General features: G+C 38.7%; 1 protein-coding gene across 3 annotated transcripts; it reads right to left on the bottom strand.

Moving 5' to 3' along the window:
• Positions 1 to 26,436, bottom strand: LOC103720871 (oxysterol-binding protein-related protein 2A-like). Of its 3 annotated transcripts, none has more exons than XR_015973911.2 (11): positions 25,773 to 26,436; positions 13,370 to 13,732; positions 11,498 to 11,591; positions 9,747 to 10,198; positions 5,434 to 5,589; positions 2,465 to 2,632; positions 2,213 to 2,360; positions 1,907 to 2,137; positions 1,684 to 1,797; positions 621 to 818; positions 1 to 331 (listed from the first exon to the last, which is right to left on the bottom strand). XR_015973911.2 is itself a non-coding variant. In XM_008810815.5 (11 exons), the coding sequence occupies exons 1-10, from the start codon at positions 26,142 to 26,144 to the stop codon at positions 642 to 644; spliced, it is 2,268 nt and encodes a 755-aa protein (XP_008809037.1). In that variant the 5' UTR covers positions 26,145 to 26,433; the 3' UTR covers positions 1 to 331; positions 621 to 641. The 3 variants fall into 3 exon arrangements, 1 of the variants encoding a protein (XP_008809037.1); XR_015973910.2 differs by having other exon boundaries at positions 1,684 to 1,831; positions 2,220 to 2,360; positions 25,773 to 26,435; XM_008810815.5 differs by having other exon boundaries at positions 2,220 to 2,360; positions 25,773 to 26,433.
• Between the last annotated feature and the right edge of the window lie 274 nt (positions 26,437 to 26,710).

The raw sequence follows: 26,710 nt of genomic DNA, 5'->3' as shown, positions 1-26,710 counted from the left end.
TTTGGGCAGAGATCAAGTAAATATACATTATAATGGTAATCCTTGTTTAAAAGTCCAGATCACATCGGAAAAAAATGTCATACAAAATAGTTGGCAGTTAAAATATGACATTGTAGATGAAACAATGGAAAACGTACATCAAATAATAACATTTGGATGGGGAAAAAATTGGGATGACTGTTATCATCATCACATAACGTAATCTGCATATTTTCATAGCCATGCTATTGCTAGCAAAATTTACCTAGATTGGACTTCGCCTTGTCTAAGGTAAAGGACTAAAATTTCGTTGTTAACAGACCGACTGTTGAAAGCATTGCCCCTAATGGATCTGCAATTATGAAATTAAGGACTCGTAAGCATATTGCTGTTACAATAAGTAAGCAATAAATAAACAGAAAAAATATATATAACTGAACAAAAACCCATAGCTGTTCAACTTCATGCCTCACAATCAGTGGACAGCTTCTAAAGTGACAGTCCACAACTAGGTCACCAACTGTACCGTGAGAAGCTAGACAAGTGCCACATCAGATGGTCCCGTGTGCGGGTCACATGTTTTCAGTGGCTAGCGCTGTTCATAATTACAGAGCCTGCAGCAAGTTAAGTGAAGCATTTACCTCATTGAGTGTTCGGTGTTCTTATTTGCAGGAAGAAAAATTTGTATCCTCCAAAATTTCGCCAAATATATTCAGGCATCCATCCCACTTCTTTTCTTCTCTTGCTTCCCAGTACCCACCAATATAACGATATGTATCATGTTCACAGTCTCTTTGGAACCATCTTGGCTTCCAACCATTCTCTTGCAATTTCCTTGACTGCAAAACCAATGACCATGCAGTAAATGTCAAAACACTACATAATTAGCATCACAAAGATGCAATTATGTATCTACATGATGCGGTCATGTGCTCACAGCTAGATGTTAGGGAGCAAAATAGAGAAATTCAAATGTCCACAACAATAACATTTTCAAAGAGATTGGCACACTGCCATGCCTCTATGTAATTCTTTTGGTGAGAATTGCTGGTACCGCAAACAGAGAAACTAGAGCATTTTGGCATCCTTTTTGGCAATGTCAAAGCTCTGGTTAGTAAAGTAAACCAAGCAAAGATCCCAGAGTTCAAAGTGTTTGTGGGCCTTCATCTCCTTGATGTACTGTTCCCATTGCTTTAACTTCATGCAGGATGGGAGATGTATTATATATCGTGTGGTTAGAAAGTAACACGTCAACTATTATAAACCGGATGATAACTTTCCTAATGTTGCCAATGAATACCATCCCTTCTGTTTTTTGAATCTCGAATCTCTCTCTCTCAATTTGTCAGCATTTACAGCAAGCCATGTCTTCTGTGAAGCAAATAAACTGGCAATCTGGGTAGCAACTTTTGGAGCATTAAATGAAGTTTTTATTCAGTGGGCTGTCCATCAGCCTTCCAGTTTACTTTAACCACTGCAGGACTCACTCCCAGTGTATTCTATAGCATTTTAGGACCACGGAATTCATGCAAGGGATAATATCCCGAAGATTTCCTTTGATGCTGGTTTACAAGCACTATAAGCTTGATACAGTACAAATGCACGTGAGATGATACTTCTTTAGATAAACATGGGTGCAAGCGCACACGAGAGAGAGAGAGAGAGAGAGAGAGAGAGAGAGAGAGAGAGAGAGAGAGAGAGTACCATTCGCTGCCTTTTCTCCAACCGTTGCTTCTCTGTATTTGCCTTCTCATATTCCCCATTCTCTAGATGCCGCTGGTCTGGACGAAGTCTTGAGTCCGTAGGTGGAAGCTTCTCCTTAATCCGTGATCAAATATTCGGGATCAGATAACTAGAACAGAAAATAGAGATGAATAAGAGTAAAAAAAGCAAAAGTTACCGAGCTGACATTACACATCATGTCTACCTGCAGTTCAGAAGTTAGCTCGTTTAGTGTAATCGCAAATGATGACAAGTTGTATCGAGTGGGATTAGTAGGAGGCTTGTTCCTTTTCCATAGCAAGGAAGCACTCTGTGTTAGATTAGAACCCTTAATCTTGGAAATATGATCTCCTTTGGCATAGTACATGCTGTCATCCCATCTTCCCATTAAGGTGGCTACTTTAGTTCCCATGACATCCTCAACAAAGCCTTGCACCTGCAGAGCATAATTAGCTATTTTTCACTAGGAAGGCTTAATAAGTATGATCAAATGCATGGCTCAGCAATTTACTTCTTACTTGACGAGGATTGCGGTCAAGGAGAGACTGCTCTTTAAACTTGAGCTTACAAGAATATTGGCGGTTGCCTCGTATATTCATAGTTCCATGATGATCGCAGTATACTTTACCAAGGATGAGGTTGTAAATAGTGGTTGTAACCTGAAATTGAGAAGCAAATGATCAATTGCTTGACAAGGCAGAATATGATCACAGTTAAAAAAATTGAGCTTCTCAAACCTTAAGAGAACAATTACACTACACACCTTACTCCATTGAAATATTTCACCATCATCAAATTCCAGGGTCAAAATGCCAACTGGATCTAGTTGAATAGATCGCCCCCAAAATTTTGACCTGAGATTGCTGTCACCCCAAAACTTCCAACCTTTGCCTTCACAGTGGCAGGCAATTAGCATGGGGTGGTGACTGACCTATTAATGGAAATGATGAACAGGCTCATATTCAAATACAAAACCCTCTCGTGCGTCTGAGTTATAAAAAATTTAACATCTGGAGTTAAAGAAAACAAAGATTCATCTTAAACAGATTTTTGAAAAACAAGGGCACAAGACAAATTAGGCAAGTTTTCTGAAGGTAATATTCATGTTAACATGCTAGGATGTAGTTGGTTGCAAAAAAAGGCATGCATGTTATGTTGTGGAAAGTAATCAAGTAGACTAATTCAAAGACACCAGCCACGGTTATAAATCATGTTCCTTTATCATGTTGATGGAATGAACTACTTATGCCCCTCCAACCACTAACTGTTTTTCAATCAACAACTTCTGGTGTATTTTCATAAGAAAAGCCCCGGCGTGAAAATCTTACCAGCCAGCATCTAAACAGAATATGTAATTAGCAAACACTCCAAAAGAACCAAAATCCAACCAAAAAATGTGATATATGTAAATTAATTACACATAGTTATATTCATACTCAAAAGGTCAGGGTTCAGGTATAAGTTAGCAATGACTAAAGATTATTGAAAATACTACATAAAAAGACTGAATTTGCTAATTTCCATAAAAAGCTCAAAACGTGCAAGTTTATTAGCTTAGAATCAAATTAAGGGATAGAGTTTTAACAAACTCTTTCGGACTAGCTTATGTTATTCTGAATGATTCTGAGAAACTAGTGATTAGATTAACAGCTAATAAACTGATTGTGAAATCCTACATTCTGGGCCATATAGCAAGTAATGAGAGAGAACTACATATTACAATTGATTGTTTTGCATTCATATGTTTTCGCAGCAACGGGATATGAATGTCAATAATCATGAAATTTGTGAATATCCATCATAAAATTCTGAGAAGAATTTGAGGGAGCAAGTTAAGTTATTCACTTTTATTTTACGAGAAAAAGGGAGAGAGGCCCACCTGGATAAATAAAATTATTTAATTGATGGGCAAGTTCCAACATCATAGGATTGAAATGCAATGTCCCGCCTCTCTCTCTCTCTCACACACACACACACACACACGCATACCAAAACAAAAAAAAAAATAAACAAAAGGATTCCAAGAGTAACATTAGATCATTCGCTGAGCTGATTAACTATGCAAGATGAATGATATTTAGACCAATATACTTCATAACATGACTTGCAATTTTATCAGGAATACCACATCTCTAAATCCTTGGCCTTCTTGCCACATTAAGCATCAAATCCTCAATGTACAACTTCCAAACTTAACAAAAAAAAAAAACAAGACCTTTGAATATTAAGTATTATGTCCAGTAAGGAAGACAACCTGATTTCAAGGATGCAATTCTCAACATGGGTGAATGCATCTTAGACTCCTTCATTGTTCGGAATATTATCAAACAACTTAGCAAAAGTGAACTACAGTAAGCTTTAAATTCTTGCTGCAACCAATAAACCAAAAAGTAATCAAGAGTCTCAAATCTTAACTTACATGATAGAAAACAACATGCCTTAGAGTATATGAGACTGAATACTTAATAGCATAAGTTCTTTCATTAACAAGCATTATCATGCAATAGCAATTCAGAAAATGATTGCCAAGGCACTTCACAAAATTCAATGATAAAATTTAGTTTTACAAAAAATGCTATTTACTAAGATTTATTATGCTTCAATTTTAGCGCCATTAACCAAAAAATGAATGGATTTTTGCACATATACCCTTCAAAGAGCTTTTTTTTTTTATTTGCATCTCGAAAAGTGAGAATGCATATGCATATACCCCTCTAAAAAGTCTGAAAGTTGCAAATATTTTCCATCAAAAATATGAAACTTGAAGACAAGGCGCACCCACCCTGGCTCCCCAGCGGGGCACAGTCGTTGGACAACATCTTCCAAACAAAAAGTAGCCGGATGATATAATTTTACCCATTTTCCACTTCAAAAATTTTCACATCTCCACTCCTCGAGAAGTCCTTAATTTCTTTAACACCCTTCAGAAACTGAAAGTACATAAAAACTGGGCATTCTCAAGAGTAACCCAAGCCTAGCTCAAGTTCAAAATCATTTTGTAAACCTCCCGAGCTTTAGCCAGCTCATTTACCCTTGATCCAAACTCGAACTGCTCACGACCAGCTCATTTAAGAGAACTGGTGAGAGTCAGAGGTCTTTAGAGGCTTTCACAAATACGTATGTTTTACACTAATTTCCACTACAGTATCCCAATGATCTATTCCAAATTACATTTTATATAGATTATGTTAGCCTTTAACCAATAAATGAAAACAACATATTCTTATTAATAAATAATTATTAAAATATAATATTATATAATATTAATTATTTATTTGTTTTCTATTCAGAACCTAATTAAGCCAAGCAAGAGACAGCCAAGCCTAGCTCCAGCTTGGCTTGTTTACTAAACAAGCATGATGAATTTGAACTGTTTGAGTCAAACATGAGCCGCTCACAAACAACTCATCTATTTGACAGCCCAACCATTGGCACAAAATTTCAGATATACCCCATAAAATTTTAAGAAATTATAATAATTAAGGTCATATAATTAATCTCGACCCAGTCAAAACAAATTAGGGATGATACTTTTTGAAGGGTAGGATATTTTTAAGCAGCATATAGGCAAAAATCCCAGAAAAGAAATCCTTCTGATACATATTAATCCCAATCTGACACAGATATGAAGCTCATTGATAGTGAAAAAAGTAAAGATCGGAAGAAATATTCATTTGACATAGTGCAAGATATCTCATACCATTTTAGATAGATTAGTTAATAATAACTAACCTTCTCTGAGAAGAAACGAACCCCCTTCTCAGGACACTCAGCTTCATATGTTTCTCCTAACAAAGGATTGAACGGTTTGCAAAGTCGGCCATCAGAAGAAGCATATCCAGAGACAGCAAAGGCAGCTACTTTCAGAATTCTCATGAGAGTGTTCCCCTAGATACAAAGAGATAACAATAAAAGACCCATGACAATTCCAGAAATGGATTTTGAAATGGTTGTGAAAGCCATCAAAGTGCATCTTTGCAGAAGGAAACTTCTCTCAGTTAAGAGAAAAGTATCTACCGATTTAATTCACAAGAGGAATCATACATAAAAAAGTAGAAACTTTATAGCCATTAATTCCATAATCCAAATAAAATCTCTTAACAGAAGAAACAATTTCAGGAATTCACATAATAAAAAGACTCCAACAAAAGGAAAAGACAAACATCGGCTGTTTAATAAGCTCACATGCATCATATGTTCAACCAACATTTGCCAAACCAACACAAACTGAGCAGTTCGGCCCATACCAAATTGAATCGGTCACAAGTTGGACCACTTCAGCAAGGTCGCATCGGCTTGGTTATAAACCCCTTCCCTCTCCCAGTTCACTTAAAAATCACCATCAGTTCATGCCTCTAGTTCACTTACTAAACCTGGCAGTGGTTTAAGTCCCCACTCCACCCCTCATCGTGATGTTTCCAGAGAGCACCCCCTCCCCCCACTTGCAAACATCCCCTACCCCTGAGGGTTTTCATGCCACTGGTGACCTCCTCTCTCTCTCTATCTATCTATCTATCTATCTATCTCTATCTCACTTCCTCCTCCCTATCCCTCCCTATCCAAGGTTAGCGTTAGGGTTTCCATTGGCTCTCTTGTGAACACCCTCTTCCTCGCACTATCTCTCTTGCTCCAAGAGTTAGGCTTGGGGTTTCCCTCGACCCTCTCTCTCTCTCTCTCTCTCTCTCTCTCTCTCTTTTTCTCCCTCTCCCCCTCCCTCTTCGGCTCTCCCTATTTCGGTATGCCCGGGAACGGCACATTACGAACCCATACCATGCCAAATTGATTGCTTGCCGGTACACCCTCTAATATCGGTTCGACAAACCATTTCAACTATGTAAAAATTGATCACAAGTGATCAATACAATAATAATATCATAAGAGAATTAGTAAAAGGAAAGCATAGCAACAAAGAAGATATACTATAGAAAAGTGTGCATGACAAAACCTAGAAGATAAGAAGATTAAAAGTTACATGAAGTATGAAGCATATGATGTTTAACCACAAAAGCGAGAAAAGGAAATAGCATGTACTGACTTGGAAAACTAGGGTCGAGTCAATTCAATAAATTAGCTTTCAACATTCTCAAGAGAAAATTCAACATAGAATAACAGGATTAGAGCAAAGGGGCAAATTTCCCCTATTGATTTTCAAATTCTATTTACTTTACCATAAAAAAAACAAAAGACGTTCAAATTCCATTTAGTTCATTTCTTATACATTAAGGCAATTGTTTATGTTAATGTAATTGAGTGAATTTATACCTTTCATTTAAACTTGTAAAACCTTAAAGACTGATAGCTAAATTGGAAAACAGAAATCTTGAGCATATAATTTTAACAAAATATATGATTAGATATGGAGGATACATTAATGATGCATTTTGTTAAATTGTATAGCACTTAAAATAATCATTAACATAGACTAGAACAGTAACAGAGCCACAAGGAGAGTATGGTGTGAGGGGATGAAATGAATATAACAACAATAATGAGGCACATTGTAGCCAGTGAAGCTAAATGAAAAGAAATTGCAAGGGCATAAAGGCATTATGAATGCAACTAATGCTGCATTCCTAGATTGGAAGGCAAAAAGGAAAGCAGTACATAAACTTCCTGAAATTTATCACCATGAAGAAAAGCATCCACCAATCCATAGACAAATAGACCAAACATAAAAGAGATAAAGGTAAGTTTATGCACAAATGCCATACTCCTTTTGTTTTCTGAGAAAAACATCAGCAAACCACCAGTCCACCACTGATTTCGTTGAAATAATGAAATTGGGTCAAAGGATGATATCATCCTTCATAATTGTAACTTGCTCATTATAATTGATGTCATGTGCCTAAATCATCTGCAAGGAACTAGACAGTTCTCAAACCACGTAACCAATCTATCAGAGTGAGTCTAGATTTTATAATCCCCCCTGCAGTAATGAGGACAGTTACAAGGAGGAGAACAAGGACCAAAAAGATGCTTGTGGTCACTGACGTGTATGCTTTTTAAATCATCTTAATAATTATGTACAGATGGATTAAACATTCATAATAACAACAACATGCAGAGGAAGAGGAAATGCTTAGAAACTATAAATCTGGATGTCAATATAAATAGAAATGGCAGCGTAACTTCACAAGTTGCAGAGAAATTCAAAAGGTGGGACTCCACAATTAAAAAAAGGTGGTAACTTCACAAGTTGAATGAACTGGTTGACAAGCAGCACATGAATCTTGGTAGAAACTGATCCTGAAGTGGTGGTAAATTACATAACCAGTAGCACTTCTGGCAAAAAGAAACTTACTTTATGTCCCAGGACATATGTGGCAAAAAGCAAGATTTCAAAATAACTCACAGATTGCAAAAGGAGAAAAGTTTGGCAGACTAGCTTGCCAATTATGCGGGATTTATACGAATGTATGTGAACAGACGGAGGAGTTTCTAACCAAGAGTTTTAAGGGTAGGTAGGAGGCATTAATTAAATGAATATAGTAGATGTGATACAGTGTAACTTAGCCTATCAGACTTATTAATGAAGCGGAAGAAAAAGAACAAAAAGAGATAAAAGCAAGGTAGTAGCGACAATTTTACCTGGACATTTGGCATGTGCCAAGCGTCCAGCATCCCTAATGTGCCCTATACTTCAATTTCCTAAAAACCCAAGATGAGACAAAACAATTTGAAAGCATTGCATGCACACACACATATGTTAACAACCATACAAGGTTGACGAGCCAACATAACTGCAAGTAAATAAGACCTACTTTAGTGCCATAATAGTATTAAACAAAAAAAAAGAACAAGGTATACACCTCATAGACAAGCTCGGACGCTTGGGATTAGTATCATTTAGCACTTAGCTGAAATTCAGCTATCATTATTTGTCCTAAGGTGTTCATTGACAGGACAGTCTTAACAAAAAAGCAGCTATCATTATTTGTCCTAAGGTGTTCATTGACAGGACAGTCTTAACAAAAAAGCCAAGCGCCAACACTTTTGGCTGATGTAAGCAACACACCCCATCTTTGAAATGTCAGATGCTGTCATGACATGCATGAGTGTCCATGAGTGATAGAACTCCGTCATTCTAAATATTTGTTTAACATTGTAGTAGCAAGGGCAGTTGTGCAGGTGCAAGTCTCATAAGAAAACTGTTCATTGGGGTGGGGGTGGGGGTGGGGGAGAACTAAGATGCATCCTGATGTGATTAGAGTTCTAAGGAAAGATGAATCATGATCAAAAGGACTAACCATAACCATCAAGCAAGCCTTATCTCAACTACTTAGGGTTGGCTCTGCAAATCTTTTTCCATGAACTGACATCTTTGCCATCACATGACTTTTACCTCCTTTCTGACCCTTCAAAACATACCCAAGCATCTCCTATGGTAAGGTCCACGTCCATACCATCTTAATTCACCACAATTTTGTCCTCCAGTTGTCCCTAACACACACTAGAACACCCAAAAGGAAGATGTCTTGCTTTCATATAATTGACGAGCAAGTTATCAAGACATAGCAACACAAAGAATCAACTAACAAGAGGAAAATTCCGAGTACATATACCTATATAAGAAATAATTCAAATATTCAACACATATGCTGACAGTAGGTTATAGACCATCATAAAGTCCATAAGAACCTACAGCACATAATTCTTATATAACTATATACGGCAGTTATCAAGAATAAGTAATCCAATCTCATAAAAACTTTACATGACTAAATATATAATATGGGCACAAATTCACTTAATAGAAGGTTATGACATACAAGTGACATACAAATACACCTAGGATATTAATGAGAACTAAGTTGGACACATAATTAAATGGGTAGAATTTCATGAAGTTGAGAATTTAATCTTTATTATCAATTTCTATGTCATCAAGCTACAAACATACCATTGATATCAAAGATAAGGTATATTCAAAGTGTGATCTTTGCATTTTGTATATTCATAAGCTAGTTCCAAGGTACATATCAAGCTAGAAACATACAATTCATGTCAATGATGAAATGCAAGAAAAGTTCTGTTTATGATTTTACCATCTTCCCATATTCATAAGCTTGATCCAAGAGATATGAATATTCCAGGTCCTCAAAACACTTCTGAAGGGATGATAACGGCTCATTAAAGTAAACTGGCAGACATACTCGTGTCAGATCCTTTCCAACATTATCTTTAATCATTGACCAAAGGCTAACGCCTTTCTCCTTCTCAATAGGTTCTGGCAATTTCTTCCTTCTTTCAACATGAGGAAATGCATGATGAACATTATGTTCTATTTCAGCATGCATCATCTCCGCATCACCTGTGCTATTATCACTTCTGCAATTCTGACTTGTATGGTTTGTATCCCTTGTCACAGAAGCACAGGTATCAAATGAGTCACTAAAACACTCCTTTGTATCAAAAAAGGAAGGCTCATCTTCATCTGACAACTCATCAAATTCTTCTTGCTTTTCCACATCCTCAGATGATTCCGTTGTACTGTACTCTGAACAAAATTAGGAAGCATGAGAACATAGAATAAACATAAATATAATCAAGAAAAATAAGCAGTATATCAATTTTCAAGTGAGACATTAGCAGCAAGTTCCACAGCTACTAGAGACAACTTTGCAGCAAATGATTTAATGGGCACAGATTATACACTTACAGTGAGGTAGCCATGAATATTAATTGAAGAAGATCTCATGCATGCAGAGTAAAATCAATAATGAGCATATGCCCTAATAAGACCTGGTGCTGATAATTAATAAAAACAAAGATCAAAGCATCAAAAAAAGGGTCATTATATGCAGGCAGTTGAGGTACTATATAGTGCCTAAGCGGTATGCAGATCCTCAGGCAGGTGTGCTTTGCCAGTTCATGGTTAATACACACACACACACACACACACACGTATGTAATTTCATAAAACTACATAAAAAAGCAAGTTGGCCTAATTATGAACAATGTTTTGCATCATCATGCATCACGAATCAATTAAGTTGGTCTAATTGCACATGAAACATCCAGATATCTTCTAGCATCATTAGTTCAGTTCACATGAATGCCTATATAGAAAATCACCACTTCTATTCATGCTCAAGCACTAAACAAATAGTGTGAATGGGTGACAACAATATTTATCGGCCCACACAAAATGCTGCGATCATCCATGCACATAGATTTTGTGTTATTGGTTTAAAATATTCAAAAAAAAAAAAGCTACACCAAGGTCTCCTTCTCCCTCCCCCTCCTCTGCTCGCTCCCTCCTCTTCTTCTTCCTCGGCTCCAGCCGATATGGGCCCTGTACCATTTTCCACGGCTGAACTATATCGGTCAAGGTCTTGACTGGTACGGTACGTGCTGAACCGGCCCGTACCGGCCGGTTCAGCACACCATGAGCTACACTGACCTTACACACATTAGACCCATTGAGCTCCAATATTTTTCGCCATCATTCCAATATAAATTCTGTTTGAAAAGATTCTTAATAAAAGCATTGCCAAATAACATAACTAATATCCATTTACCACTTTTCTAACTATAGCATTTCAATCACCATGACTAGTATTCATTTTTTTTGCATCATTTGAAAAGGTGAATCTGATGGAATTATAGATTATAAGAAAACAAGCACCTCTCTAGTTTTTGACAAATTGAAGCTTAAAACAATTTTCAGAAAAAAAAACTTAAAAAGGACCAATCAGAAGACAAGTGTGCTATACAAGACATAAATTGCTATTTTATGAACATGCTCACACTTGAGAAAATCAAATATAAAAGATTTGACGAACATATACCATACCACTGTATTTTCCATGTCCGGAGCTAGAAAATTCAGTTTCCATTAACTTCAATTGGCGCCCATGGATTGTTGGTTCATCTTCCACATTAACTTCCTGAGAAAACATATATATATTGCAGTAAGCATAAAATTTCAACATATGAAATAATAAAATGATCTTTCAACCTTAAAAAAAAAAGGAAAGGCCCATAACCCATACAAAAGAAGACAAGCAAGATTCATAAAGAAATCATTTGATTATCAACGGAATGAGACTACAACGGATCTATAGTTCCCCTGCTGCACAGGTCTCAAGAAGATATTTTCAGAGAAAGGGAGGGGTCAGACCCACAAGTTTCGTTGATGGAATGAACAAAACGCAACAAAGCATGAATAGCAGCTCAAGTCTAGAACTAAATCTGCCAACCTAAAAAAGCACATCATAGGTCACAACAGAACATTGTGGCAGGCATGTCAAAAATTGGGTATAGCAAGCTTATTTCGATAAAAAAAATAGTAGTTGATATTGTGGAAACCTTTCATCCCTTCATATGTGAAAGTGTGAAACCTTCAATAGAAAGCAATGGTGAGCAATTGAAGGCACGTGCCAGAAGATATAGACAAGATGGACACCAAATGAGCCACATACATCATGTACAAGAAAAAAATGCAACAGTTTACAAATTAGGCATACACCTCACTAATACCCCTTTTAGAACTCGTAGATGATAATATAGATGAGTTCATCAAGGAGATAGTTGAATGAAAAAATTATAAAAATCAACATTGGAAAATATACTCCAGGAGGCAATGTATAATGGAGAAGCTATTCAGCTAGTCCTCAACCTTAACCAACAAGCATTATTCCATCTAGATAAGTTGGCTTTGTGGGAATAAACTTTCAAGATATTTTCAGACCAGCTTCCAACTTGACAATAACCCGCTAAACTGGAACCTAATACCTCAAAAAAGCAACTAGAAGGGGCTACCATGCAGGGGCAGAGCCAGAAATGTAACCTAGGCATTGGCCTAAGCACCTCCCTCTACCTAAGTTTTATGCAATCCCCCTGGTTACTCATTCACAAATATTGCCTTTTAAATTACTTGCAATAAAACAAGAGCTTACAGCAAAATTATCTCAAATATTTATCAAATGGAAACGCATTATAAGTTGGTAGATTTACACTTTGGGGGATTCCACAAAGATTCTTTTTTTGTTCTAATTGGAACCTTCTAGACTTAGGGTTGTGCATCACAGCATAATCCACCTTAATTGGAAAGCCTGTAATGATGATCACTGGATGTTTGGAGACGCCATCATCTTTGCAGTTTGAAACTTTCCAGATATTGTCACCCGCATCTTAAGTTTTCTTTGATTATGACAATGTAGCAACTAAGATGATTTTTGTTACCCTAAATTTAAGCATTATATTATCCATGCACTGAACCATGTCAGAATTGAATTTTAATAGCTAGAACCTGCAGAGTTTCAGACAAGTGTTTACAGTATAAAAGGGCGAAAAATGAATTGCAAAGCATTACTAAGATCAAGTCCATAAGGAAAAAGGAGTACTTAGACAAGACCCTACAGAAGATACTAGATCTTAATTGCTCAACCTTGATGAATGGCAAACCAGAGAAATCATACTAAAAAGCTATGTTATCACATATAATCAACTCGCATGCAAATTTATCTAGAATAATCAACGAACACAAAACCATAGTCCTTTGTGTAAATAATAATTTCTCCAAGCTGAGCTATAAGACTAGATGCAACCTTTCTCCAATATGACCAAACCATAAGGTTAGATCAGTTACCAATAAGTCTAAGCATGATTGCAGCAAAAATCCATTGTTGAAGTAAAAACTGCACCTAAATAAGCATATGGATACCTCGAACTGTGGCTGAAATGTTCCAAACAAGTTTAAACGTTCTTCGTATCGAAGCCTTAATTGCTTTTGATACTCTGAAAATTCTGACAGCATGATCTTCTCACAGTCCTTTATAAGTTCCTCGCTGAGGCCCTCCACATGCATACGATCTCTAAGCCTTGCAGTTGAAAAGGATATGTCATTGGGGGTAAATGAAATCTTTTCACTCAATGATCTCAGGGAATATACACTTCTTGCTGAGACCAAAGCCTCAATCCATGCCACACGATCTTTCTTTGAACCAGTTCTCAAATGAAGTGTCTTTGTAGGAGAAAATATGTAGAATCGTCTATCATCGGACTTGCTCTCACGAAATGATGAGATCTGTGGAGAATATACAAGTAAATAAGATAATTCACTATCAAATCTAGCCAAATATACAACAAACCAGACTTTAAAATGCAGAGCAATTTCTCTTAGAAGTGTTCTATTGAAATGATACAGCACAAAGAGATGGCATCTCAGATGCACTTGTGGTATCATCCAGAGAACAACTATATTATCATCTTGTATCTCGCAGGCACAGATCCGAACTCACCTTTTCTTTATTTATTTTTAAGATAATGGTGGGAGCACTACTAGTCACTTCCTTGAAAGAAATAACATGAACAAACAGGTCTAAACCTTGGGAAAAAATAACCTCCCAAGGTTCCAAATGGAGGAGGGTACATGGCTGGGCTATGTAACAAGCATTCATGTATGACAGAAGTCAGTAGCCACTTATATTGATCAATCAATTATAACTGCCATAATTTTGGGTTTTAACTTTCAACATAAAAGAACCAAGAAAATAATGATGTTTTCCCTTCTATAGAAAATGTATCAAGGACTAAAGGAAGCACAGAGAAAATGAAAAGGAAATTGCTGTAATGCATAAAAATTTAAGACAGGTGACATTTTTAATCCTAAAAAACTGAATAACCAATATACGAAACTGCATTACCAACTCAAGAGACCCAGCAGATTATTGTCAATTGTCTTCTTTCCTATGAACAATATCTCTACACCAAGAATTTAAGAATCAGAGAAGTAAAACAAAAACGATATAGTGCATATGAAACTTCACAAAGCAATACTCCATTAAGTCCACCGGCCATTGAGTAACACAGAGTATACTGTCCTCCAAGCAAGTTGTGAGGAACAACATATGACTGCCGTCTGGGGAAACGATATCCAGCACTAGCATTATATCAAATGAGTGTGTTATAAGCTAGTATTAGTATTACCGTATGATAATGTTCTATAGCTTATGTTTCAACTTCTGAAGTTACCTTGCCTGTAAAAGGTAGAACAAAAGGATAATAACAAATTGATCTCCCTGATACTGTGTAATATAGAGAAACTCACCAAAAAAGTGAAAAGAAGAATAAAGAATTGGAGCCATGCTGCTCGGTTTTATTGTTGTTCAAAGGAAGATAACGAATAGTGGCTAGAACAAAATCTGTCCATCAACACCTATTTGTCTAAGTTATAAGGCAGTCAGTTGAACATAGTTAAGCAGCTATAGGACTCAGAAATTGGGCTATAGCAGCACTAATGGACTCATTTTAACTACTATATTAGAGCCCCTCCAACAGTAGATTGAGTGTAAATATTCACCAGCACTGCTATCAGATGTGACAGCTCATTGATTGTTAAGCCAAGAAATTATAAAAGAGCCCCCAATAACTGACCTTTCCAGAAGTAGATATAACTCGTGATTTAATTATAAATTACAGAAATGAACCCTATAACAAGCTAAAAATAGACCCTAGATACTCCAATCCGGAATTAACTTGATCAAAATTTTTACAGAAAAGTAATTTTTTTGCAAGATAAAGATGCTTCTAATGAAAACAAACCAGTGATGCACTATAAAGTATGCTTCTCACTATGCTTCTGACATACTTTGGTGGATCAGTTTAAGTAGTCCCCCCCAAAACGGAAAGAACTAGACTTGAGCATTTAGATTCATAACATCAACAGCTATTTTGACAATCTTCTCCACCTTTTGCACAAAAGAAATTTATTAGCTAGATCTACCATTAAACCTGAGAGCCAATCACACTGTTGCAAGTGATAATTTCAACTAGCATGTCACTTGAAGTGAAGATGCTAGCATGAGTTAACATAAGGATAAAACTCCTTTGTACTCAGAAATGTAGAGCATTTTCAGATTTTAGAGATATTAAAACTGTCGAAACTCAACTCCATTTACATTAGTTTGAATCTTCTTCAAGACCATATGGAAAGCCTTCTTGCGAAGCTAGTTATTTTCACCGAAAGAAAATCTTTCTTTATGATCATCAGGCATTTCCTTCTTTAAGTTCCTCCACCATTCAATGACAGGAAGCTGCTGCTTTGCATCCTGCATTTGTATTCAATTTCACATCCCTTCAGCAGTAACCAGCATTCATACTATCATGTTCCAACTTTAAAATGGGCCAAATCTGGAACACAAGCAGGATTCCTTCTCTTCAGAATTTCAAACATATTCATTCAAGTGGATTTCATGTACCACAAATGTACCAAAACTTAGGCAAAGATGAGATCCACCACCTTGACTTTTCGCCAACATGGTTTCTCAACAAATTGCCAAGACTTCGATTGACTGTCTGACAAAAGTAGGTCAGGAACATGGAACGTCTATTGAAAGTAATATTATTATCTTCACATGAAATAAAAAATGCTCCTTAGACACAAACTTTTTGAATCCCAATAAAACAGCCACCCTCATTCCTGAATAGGGTTGCTAAAGGGCTGATCTTGGGCTGGTCCGCCTCAGGCCTAGGCCCGGACCATCACATTAGCCAACAGCCCAAGCCCAACCCAAGCCCATATTGCAAAAATTATTAGGACCAGACCAAGCCTGGCCCAACATAACTAAGCCAAAGCATAGCCTAGAAGCGGCCAAGGACCCAATACCATATAAGAAACCCTTCTCGCCATATTCTGAAAAAGAAAAAGAAAAAAAAAAAGAGAAGCTGATCTCCACTCCACAACTCGCCACAAATTAGTGATCCCCTCCATCACTTGCCACCACCAGTTGATCCCCTTTGCTACATGCCAATACTTCTAGTCTGCCACTGCATGCACATCACCACCGCACACTCCTATTTATCACTCGCCACCACCTCATATCCCCCTTAGCCAAATGCTGCTGCCACGTAATCCCCTTCGTTGCTTGCCACCACCCTCTCTATTGCTCACCGTCACCGCCTAATCCACTGGATGCCACCACCACCACGTGCTCCCTTCCACTGAAGGTCACCACAGTTTACTCACGTCATCACTTACTAAGGACAACAATGGAGGTGGGAGGTGTCCGACAGAGTCAACATGACCGTGGAGAGGAGAATAAAGGGGAGAAGTGATCATGGAAAGAAGATAAAAAATTAAGGCTCAACTAACACAAAGCCAGTGGGTCATGGGCTGGCCCGATCAAGTCCGAAACCTATATGGGCCTAAAACTTTTGGCCCAAGACCGACCCGTTGCCCATTCTAGTAAAACCCAACCTAGCCATGAATAGGTTCAAGGAGCCTGGTGTCATTGTCCCACATTGGATTTATTAGATTGGGTCGATCCTCCTCCCAACAGCTTAAACTTTTGGGCCGAGTCCATGACAAATGATATCAAAGCCAAGTCCATTATACATCGCAACCTTTATTGGTCATGTGGCCCCTCATTAAGGGATACCAGGGTTGAGGAGGATCCGGTAGAATCAAGTAGGACCCAGGACCATAGCCAAGCCAAGCCCCTCTCTCTCGAGTAGGAGCCAACCGTGATAAGGGCATCATGAGATTAGGTGGGGAAGATTGTCACAATCCCACATTGACCAATAAAAGAGGTGTCATAAGGATTTATTTGCCAGGGCGGTCCTCCTCCCATCAACTTAAGTTTTTGGGTTGTGAGTTCATGATACTGAGCTAGCTTTCACTACCATTTGACAAGTGTGATGCTGGGAAAATAAAAATGGAGGAAGACAAACAACAAGCAAACCAAAATCATCCAGAAATTTGAGAATAATGGTAAACCCAAAACTCCAAGGACAAGAACAATGGACAAGAATACGGAGCAAGAACATGCTCACCACCTAAAAAAATGCCTAGAGATACAGAACACCCAAAAGAAGGAACTCGTCAAGCCAAAGGCTTAATCCTTAATTCACTCAAACTTCAAATTAAATTCTCTGAAAACATAACATAGGGCATGCCTTTATATAGGCACGTTTGGAATGCTTTTCAAGCAATTACGATCAATACCCCTAAACATGAGGAGAAAGAAAAACACTATAGACCAAAAACGTAAGAAAAAGCATCCTAAACTTGAGGAAAAAAACACCATAAATAGGCGTTCTAAAATTTGCCTTTGCTTAGGCATAAACCAAAAATAAATTGCCATATAAAAAATTATTTTTTGGCTTTTCCGGTTGACAAGGATTCTCCTTAAGCACCCGTGTCAAAATCGCCATAGACAAAATTTCTTTTTGGCTCCCCCGTTTGAAAAGGACTCTCTTTAAGCACCCATGTCAAAGTGTTAAGAATTATTGGGGTACAAGTATATTTTGACTCACCATATGTTTGCACTAGGGATCGATGCTAATCATATCTTTTTGCACTAATTATAGACGAGAGTACTCATGATATTCATATAGTGTTGTTTGATGAAATAAAAACTAGATTAAATACTAAATTGTATTTATAAAGGAAAGCATTAGAGGATAAGAGTTTAAATATTAGTAGAAAAAAGATAAAATATATCAAGAGTAATTTAAGTGGGAACACAGAAATGAAGATGACATTCCGATTAAGATTGATGGACAAGATATGAAAGAGTGATCAATTTCGTTATTTAGGATCTACTATATAAAATAATGGAGAGAGAGGTGAAGATACATCTACAGGTTGGATAAAATGAAGACGTGTATCTGGAATATTATGTGATTAATGAAAACCTTGAAGACTTAAGGAAATGTTCTACATATTGATAAGGCATGCAATGTTGTTTTGGTAATAAATAAAGGGGGAGTTTGGTAACCCCAACAAGATCACCACGGTGATGTAAGATCCCCAGTGATCCAAATGCTGGGGTGATTTGATCCTCAGTGGTCTAAGATCAATGTATTTGGTATGCCATGGTCCAGTGATTAAAAATTCTCGGATATCCATGAATAACTTGTTTGATATGGTACGGGGATCCAAGATCATCGACCACACAATACTACAAATATTCCTGATATATCTTAGATTGATTTTTTATATATTTTTAATGTTCATGAATCAAAAATGTAAGTCAATATGCTAATTCCTATAATAACTCCATAATTTCGTCACATATTCTACTTTTAGTAGCCCTTATCATATATTAATAAATCATATAAAATATATTATAATAAAATATTAATAAATTTATTAATATATTAATTATGAATATATTCTATAAAAATATATTTATTACTCCTATAAATTATTAATTTTATAAAAATATTTTATATTTCATTATAGAATTAATATTTTTCTTTATACTTATAATAGATTTTTTAATACTAATAATTATTTTGATTTAAAAAATAAGGTAAACAGGAGTAATATATTAAATATTTTCATTATATAAATATAAAATATAATAATGTATTTCTACTATAATTTAAAATTATCCTTCAATAATAATATGATTAGTAATATATTATAATATAATACATATCATTAATATAATATATAATATCAACATAATATTATATATATATATAACATTGACATATTATATTGATGGTATATTGTAATATCAATTTTTCTGCTAAATTGAAGGATATTTTTGTCTTTAACTTTCAACCCAGGATCACTGCCATGAGGTGATCTTGGATTCCCGACCTCAAGGACGAATATCCCACCACCGAGTTGAGCGGTGATTTGAGTGGAGGTGATTTAGGATCACCGCCATGTAGGATCACCATAGTGCAACCAAATGCAGTGATCTCATCAACTCCACCCACATCATCCTTGATCCTGGGACGATCACCCCATACCAAACGCCCCAAAGTTCCCAAAAACAAGTTGAACAAGGTAAAAGTGAGAACATTAAGATGGATCTATAGTAAAAGTAGGAAAAGTTAGACCGAGAAATGAATATATTAGAGAAAAAATCGCATAAATAGAGCAAAAGTGGTGGAAAATTAATCAAGATGGCGTTGATATTTATAACAAAGAAATGAGAAGGCTCCAATAACGAGAAGTACTTTAGTATGTATTAAGTAAGGCTGCAAATGGATCAGCTGACCCGTGACCCGAGCTGACCAGTGACCCGAGCCGACCCGACCAAATTGAAGGACCCGCGGGGCCGGGTCGGATCCTAAAATTGAGTCTGTTCTATTTTTCAGGTTGGATCTGGGTTTACTGAATCTTGACCCAACTCGGACCCAACCCGATCCCTTTTTTGGATCAATTTTGGATCGTTTATCCAACGACCTGATCCGACCTGAACCCGAATTACCCATTTAGGCTCGCAGCCCACAGACCCACAATCTACGGAGCTTTTGGCCAAACCTGGGAGTTTGAGGCCCACTCGCACATTCACGCCTCCCTAGGGCAACAGCCGATCGTCATATAACACGTGGCGGAATGTCATGTCGCCCTTAATGATGATGGGACGGCTATACATATGGGTGGCCCCTCTCCTCCCTTCCCATGCAAAATTGCAATGGAAATGGAAGGAGTCGCAGTGGTAGATATGAACCCTTCTCCGATCTTGCAGCAGATCTGGCAGCGGACGGCGTCCTCGTGGTTGTCGTAGATGATCTTGAGGGCGTAGATCCGGCCGGTAGGGCGGTGCCAGACCATCCAGACGGTGCCGCTGCCGATGCATCGGAGGCGCTCGAGGTCGGAGAGGACAGGACTCTAGGAGGATGCAATGGGAGGGGTGGCAGAGGAGTGCGGCGGGAGAGGCAGCGGTATGGCGAGGGAAGGGTCGCACTAGGAAAGGGGGAGGGGAGGGGAGGGTCGGGCAGCCGTCAGGGCCGATTCGTGGCCGTAAGGGCGCCGGATCGGGTCTTATAATGGCCGCTTCTCCTGAGGAAACAAAAAGGATGGGAGGTAATTATCAAGGAGAGAAGAATTTTATAAGAGAATCGATGATGAGAGGTAAGAGGAATATATTAAAGCAGCAGGAAAACCCTTCTCTGCTAACTCCATGCCTTGCCTTCATTCATAAATTAAAGCAGCAAGTCCGGACCGGATCCCAACCTGGATTCGAACCTGACCCAGACCGAACTCGGACCCAAATTTTTTGGGTCGGGTTCGGGTCATACATGGACCCGACCGACCCGAATAACACCTGGACCCGACCTGACCCGAATGACACGTTGGGTCAAAAATTATAACCGTAGACCCGACCCAATTCATTCGAGTCAAAAATTATAACCGTAGACCCGATCCGATCTTCAATTGGGTCGGGTCTAGATCCAAAATTAGGATCTGAACAAGAAATCCGGTTGGGTCGGGGTCATGCCCGACCCATTTGCACCCCTAATATTGAGTGATGTGAAAAAAAGGAGAAGACCTAAGATAACATGAATAGAAGTTATCAGAAAGGATATAGAGAAGCTTGGAATGAAATTAAAAGTGGCCCTAAATAGGAAAACTTCGCAAATAAGGATATATAAAGCCAACCCCAAATAATTGCAATAAGCAAGATGGTTATTGGGTTCTTGCATATATATACCCTTATAAATGTTTTAAATTATATGTATACCCTCGCAATTTTCTATTTACGTGTATATCCTTATAAGTTTTTTTTTTTGTATGTATACTGATGGGGGGCAAAATGGATCGTCCTGCTCAGGGCAAGGGATAGCCCCATCCCGACCGGGCGAAGTCGGTTTGGCGGGTGCTCAGTCGACCTCGGCCGGATCTCCCTGCTACTACGACCTGCGGTGACCCCTTCTGATTTTATAATGACGTCCCGAGCTCAAGCCCGGAACGCCCTGCTATGTCAGCTACGAGCTAAAGATCCCCTTCGACCATAGGATTATTCGCCGATGCGCCCCGACCGAGCTCCTTTCCTTTCTTATATTTTAGAAGATGTATACGAACGAGAAGATGTATACTCACGAATATCTTGCAAGCAAGAGGAATGCCCCTTATATTCGCCGACGCACCCCGACCGAGCTTGGGACGCCCCTTACATTCGCTAACGCGCCCTGGCCAAGCTCAGGGCGCCTTTATATTCGTTGATATGCCCCGGCCAAGTTCGGCGCGCCCTATTTAACAATGCGCCCCGACCCTCGAGCTCAAGGCGCCCTACCAAGTAAACCTCGGAATCCAAGAAGTTAGGCCGACCTCAGTACCCGCCAAACCGACTTCGCCGAATACACAATGTGACCCTTCATCGAGCTCAACCTTGCCCCCGACTGCATCCACATGCATGCCCACGCCCGTCTACATGGCCGTACGTTACAACGTCACTACGCCATGCCTTGCTTGCTGGCCAACGATAGTCAAGAACGACACCATGCTGCTCCAGCCATACCCCGTCATACCTATCAACACCTTACCATTCACAGAAACGGCCTACGCACCAAATGTGCCTCAAGTAAGCTCTAGCTGCGCACTATCTGTCTAAAACCCATCTCCTCCCATGATGAGAACAGGCCATATCTCCGCCACCTAGACACCTCTACGGAGATTATAAATAACCCCATCAGGTAACACTAAAGAGACTTTTGGACCAACGAAGATCCATTCTAACTTGAGCGTCGAAGGGCCCTCACCGGAACCACCGGTGAGGCTTTATGCAGGTAAGCCGTCGCACGGGAGGTAGCTCCCCTTTCTCCGCTCCAGCCGACAGCTCCCTCGACTCCTCCGACGTGGTCACCCTTGGGCCAAATTTGAACCACAACATATACCATCATAAATATCTGAATGGCATGCATACCCTCGCAAATACTAAGGTTATACATGCTAAAAAAATAATAATTTATAAGGGTATATGCATAAAAAGAATAAATTATAAGGGTGAACATACACATAGTAGAGGGTATATATGTAATATATATATATGTATGTATACATGCAAACAATAACTTTGCAAGGGTATACATGTAGTTTCATATATTTACAAGATTATATATATGAAGAAAAGAAACAATACATATTGCGAGGGTATGCATGCAATTTCTGAATAATTACAAGGGTATACACTCAAAAAAACTCAATGGTTCTTGTTATTACTTTACATCCTATTGAAACTCAGCAAGCATCATGTTCCTAGTTATTTTAACATTGGTACTTCAATCTGTCCAGATGACCACTACGACAAGAGCAACTCAATTCTATCGACAAATTTAATGGTTAAGCTTATGTATGTGTATTGAATGCAAAACATAGAGAGAATAGAAATGGGTACAACAAGGAGATTTTGGGCATAAATTAAGTCTTCCTAATTTGATTAAATTGACAAATATACTAATATGAGAAGGGCAAGGGAGATTGATTCATAAGGGCATGTTCGGTGTTGTTTGTAATTCCATAAAAATACTTTTCAAGATTCAATATGCACTTAACAAAATTGCTTAAGAAAAAGGCACTCTCATATGTTTCATGTTTAACTTTTTTAAAAAAAAAAAATTGAAACAAATGCATGAAAAATAAAGATGGAACTATCTACTTGAATTTGGGACTATCTTCATCTAGACCTAACCTAGTCTGTGATTGGGTTAAGGATTCAGAAGCGGTCACCCGTGCTTACCAAATAAAGAATGCAAAAAGTAAATCTCCAATGAGATCAAGATCTATTATATATCTTTGGCCTAACCTAGACCTTTTTTTTATTATTCCAAGATAGGTCTACTAGGTATCAATGAGGTCAGTCTGACGTCATTAGCCCTGAATGCAACTTAACTGAGACCTAGATTCCGGCTTTTGAACTTGCTCCCCATCATAGGATGTCAAGTTTGAGTTTGGTCTTGAATGTGTTGGATCCAACATTAATCTAGGTATACTCAAACCACTTGCATTTATAATGGAAATATTAGTGAGTTTGCTATTGCCAGGTTTGTAGGGCATGCTCATAATTTTGAAGAAACAAAAAGTGTCACCTTATAAAGTATAAGCTGGTTTTTTCAATCTTCGCCAAAAAGCTGCTTAAGGCTTGAAATCATTAGAGAAACACATTCAAGAGCATGATATTTCTTATGGTATTTAAGAGAAAAAGAAATTGTTTTCTAAAATTTGTGCAAGGACATTAACAAGCAATGCTAAAAGGTCGGCATAGGTTCAAACACTGCAAATCTAACAAAAGATAAATGTTGCCAAAGAAAGATGATGGTTCAATTGCTAATGCCCTGGGGGGCCATAATTGGACAAAAACAAACTTTGTGATGGCTAAGTAAGGGACTGATTAATTTTTTAATGATCACAAGAAAAGGAATTTCTGATTGGATAAGAAATCAGAATTGAATGCTATCAACGCCATATTTGAGAAACACAGTGGAAATGATACTATCCTGCTTCAAAACCAGGTCTTCTCCTGAACAAAAGGATAGTGCCAACAGGCTGACTAAGCCTCATTACCCCGAAAGGATATTTCTTTTTCAAACACACATTTTTTTTGTTAATATATTCTTAATAATTTGATTAGACAGTGGATAAAGTATAAACTATGGTGAACAAAGTAACTATAGGAGCATGGATGCGCATCAAAGCTTGGGAAATGTGTCATCCATAACCTAGATTAACAAACTGAGCATGAAAATTACTTCAGTGCAGATCCTAAATCACTTGTTGGCTGCCTTCGTATCTAGCACAGAGTCAAAACTAACATCTGGATTCAGGTTACAAGCAAAAGTAATATCACCTCAGACTTCTCATTTTCTCACATAAGATAAATTTCACATCCATGCAACAACCTTATCTCAATCAAAGATGACAACCAACTACATGCAGTCTTCCAAAACTTGACATGGTAACTAAATACTATCTTATGATAATGTTCTAAGCTTGCTGCCTCATGTATATTGTCTACTATGACACTGCAGTGGTTCTCTTCACTTACAATACCACATCATGATATGAACAACAGGAAAAATATAAACAATAATTATCATACCCCTTAATCACATTAAGGCATAAATAACATCCAACACACGATATAGGCAGACCTTTCATCTTAGGTGTGCACTCCAAACCTCCTCCACATTTTTAACTATAATAGATACGCGAGCAAAACATTATAAGATCTTGCAACCCTATTCGTTCCTCCAGATATCCGTATGAAGATATAAACTGCCGGTGATTATTTTTTCCAGACAACAAGGAAGAGAAAAAAGCTTCATAAAGTTATAAACTAAAGGGATAAATTTGAAAAACGAAAAATGCTTTTTTTTCTTTTGAATGAAGAGGATAGTGAAGAAGAAATAAAGACATCACAAAGCCAAAACAAAGACCTCACTTAAATTCCACGCCACGTTTTTCTCCTAAAGAGAAGACAAGAAAAGGAGAACAAAATTCTATTTTTACCTGATCTGTACCTCTTCCTCGATCTATCTGTTCCCATGCTTAAAGATCCAAGCACCTGTACCAAAATCCAGCTGTTTTTAGGCTGGATGCGAACCCAAGATTCATGCCACGGAGCCATTTTATGGGTGGCTCGTACAGTACGGACGAGCGACCAACCGAACACCCCTACACGCATCTAAACACCAGTGTCCAAAGAAGACGAAACAGAGCTCTCTCACTTCCCCGTCACGGAGTCGAAACAGGCATCATCTTCCACCCAAAAAAACAAACACCTAGCCCAACGCTTTCCCTCGAACGGGGAGGAAGCGACACTGGGAACCCCCTCAAAGCCAGCGTTACGTTGCACCGCTCCCTTACCCTATTCCCGTTTCCCCACTCGCGGTGACGTGACCCAAAAGCACTGGCGCCCTCGCAGCGGTGATGTGACCCACTCCCAGAGTTGCAGCGAGGGAACGCTTAGTCCCAATAGTAACAACGGGGTTAAAAGGCGATAAAAAAAAAGCGATTTTTATGGTGGTGAAGACGAGATAAAGGTTGGAGATAGACTGCAATGGCTAATGAGCAAACTACCACTTTTCTTAAGGTGAAAGCGAGAGAAACCCTACGGTTCTTGGTGCGATCCCCCGAGCTCAGGTATCTAGGCGATAAAAGATCAGAGAAGCGACGGAATTGGAAAGGCTGTTTTCTGAGTAGTTGGATTTAATCAGATCCACATTTAGAAAAATTCTCGAGACCGCCAAAAAGGGATCTGATCCTGATCTGATGCGATGCGATGCGACCCCTTTTTTTTTCCTTGAATAAAAAATGGAGAACACGGTAAAAAAGCGATTTTTATTTATAAATTTGGTGGTTTTTGCGGTTGCGATCGACGCACCTTGAGATAGACGACGCCGACGGGCTTCTGGTGCTGGTGCTGGCGGCCGGCGGGATCGGCCAGGGAGAAGCGGGCGGAGGCGTCGCCGATGAGGCGGACGTCGGCGGGCACCGGTGGGGGAAGGCTTTCACGGCCGCGGATCTTGGAGTAGGAAAGGACACCGTTCCGCAGGGAAAACCAGCGCGACCGCCACCCCTTGCCGTAATTCGTCCACTTGTAGAGCAAACCCGCGACGCTGACATCCGCCGCCACCGCGCCACCCCCGGCATTGCCGTCCGATCCCACCGGCGGTGTCTCCGGTGAGCGGTCACCGCCGGCGCCGGGGCAGTCGAGAGCGATGCAGCAGAGCGGGTGCATCTCCCTGGCTCGCATTGCGATCCCTCCGATGCTCACAATTTTGATCCCAGTCCTCCCATCAACTCTCTCCTCTCCTCCGCCGTAGCCGCCGGACAAGCGGACTCCAATAGGATTTGGGTTCCTTCGTTAAAAAACCTACCTATAAGCTCTCCGCAGGAGAGAGACGGAGACAGAGACAGAGAGAGAGAGAGAGAGAGAGCGCGGAGGAGGAGGGGCTGGGATGAGAAAGAGGAGGGACTGAAAAATATAAATAGGAGAAAGAAGGAGGAGGGGAGGGGAAGATTCGAAATGGGGGTTGGAGGATTGGAGTTGTCCATGGTGGGGACTTATATTTGTTTCCCCGTGAGGATGGCGACGTATAACTCGGAGGGATAGCGAGAGTTTATGTTCATATTTTTATAGATTATTAAACAGAGGATTATCTCTTAAGAAAAGTGTTTGTCTTAAAAAAAAAAATAAGCAGTACTTGTGCACAGAGCCACAGGCACTGTTGAATGCACTGGAAAAGAATTAGAACGAGGGGAAACGGATGGGAAACGAGGATGGCTTGTGTTAGGTTAAAATTTAATGACAGAATTTAA

Source organism: Phoenix dactylifera, chromosome 16 (assembly GCF_051530095.1).
Source record: "Phoenix dactylifera cultivar Ajwa chromosome 16, Ajwa_hap1_PhDact_Kaust_v1.1, whole genome shotgun sequence".
Classification (NCBI taxonomy): domain Eukaryota; kingdom Viridiplantae; phylum Streptophyta; class Magnoliopsida; order Arecales; family Arecaceae; genus Phoenix; species Phoenix dactylifera.
This window is presented reverse-complemented; position numbering and strand designations above follow the sequence as displayed.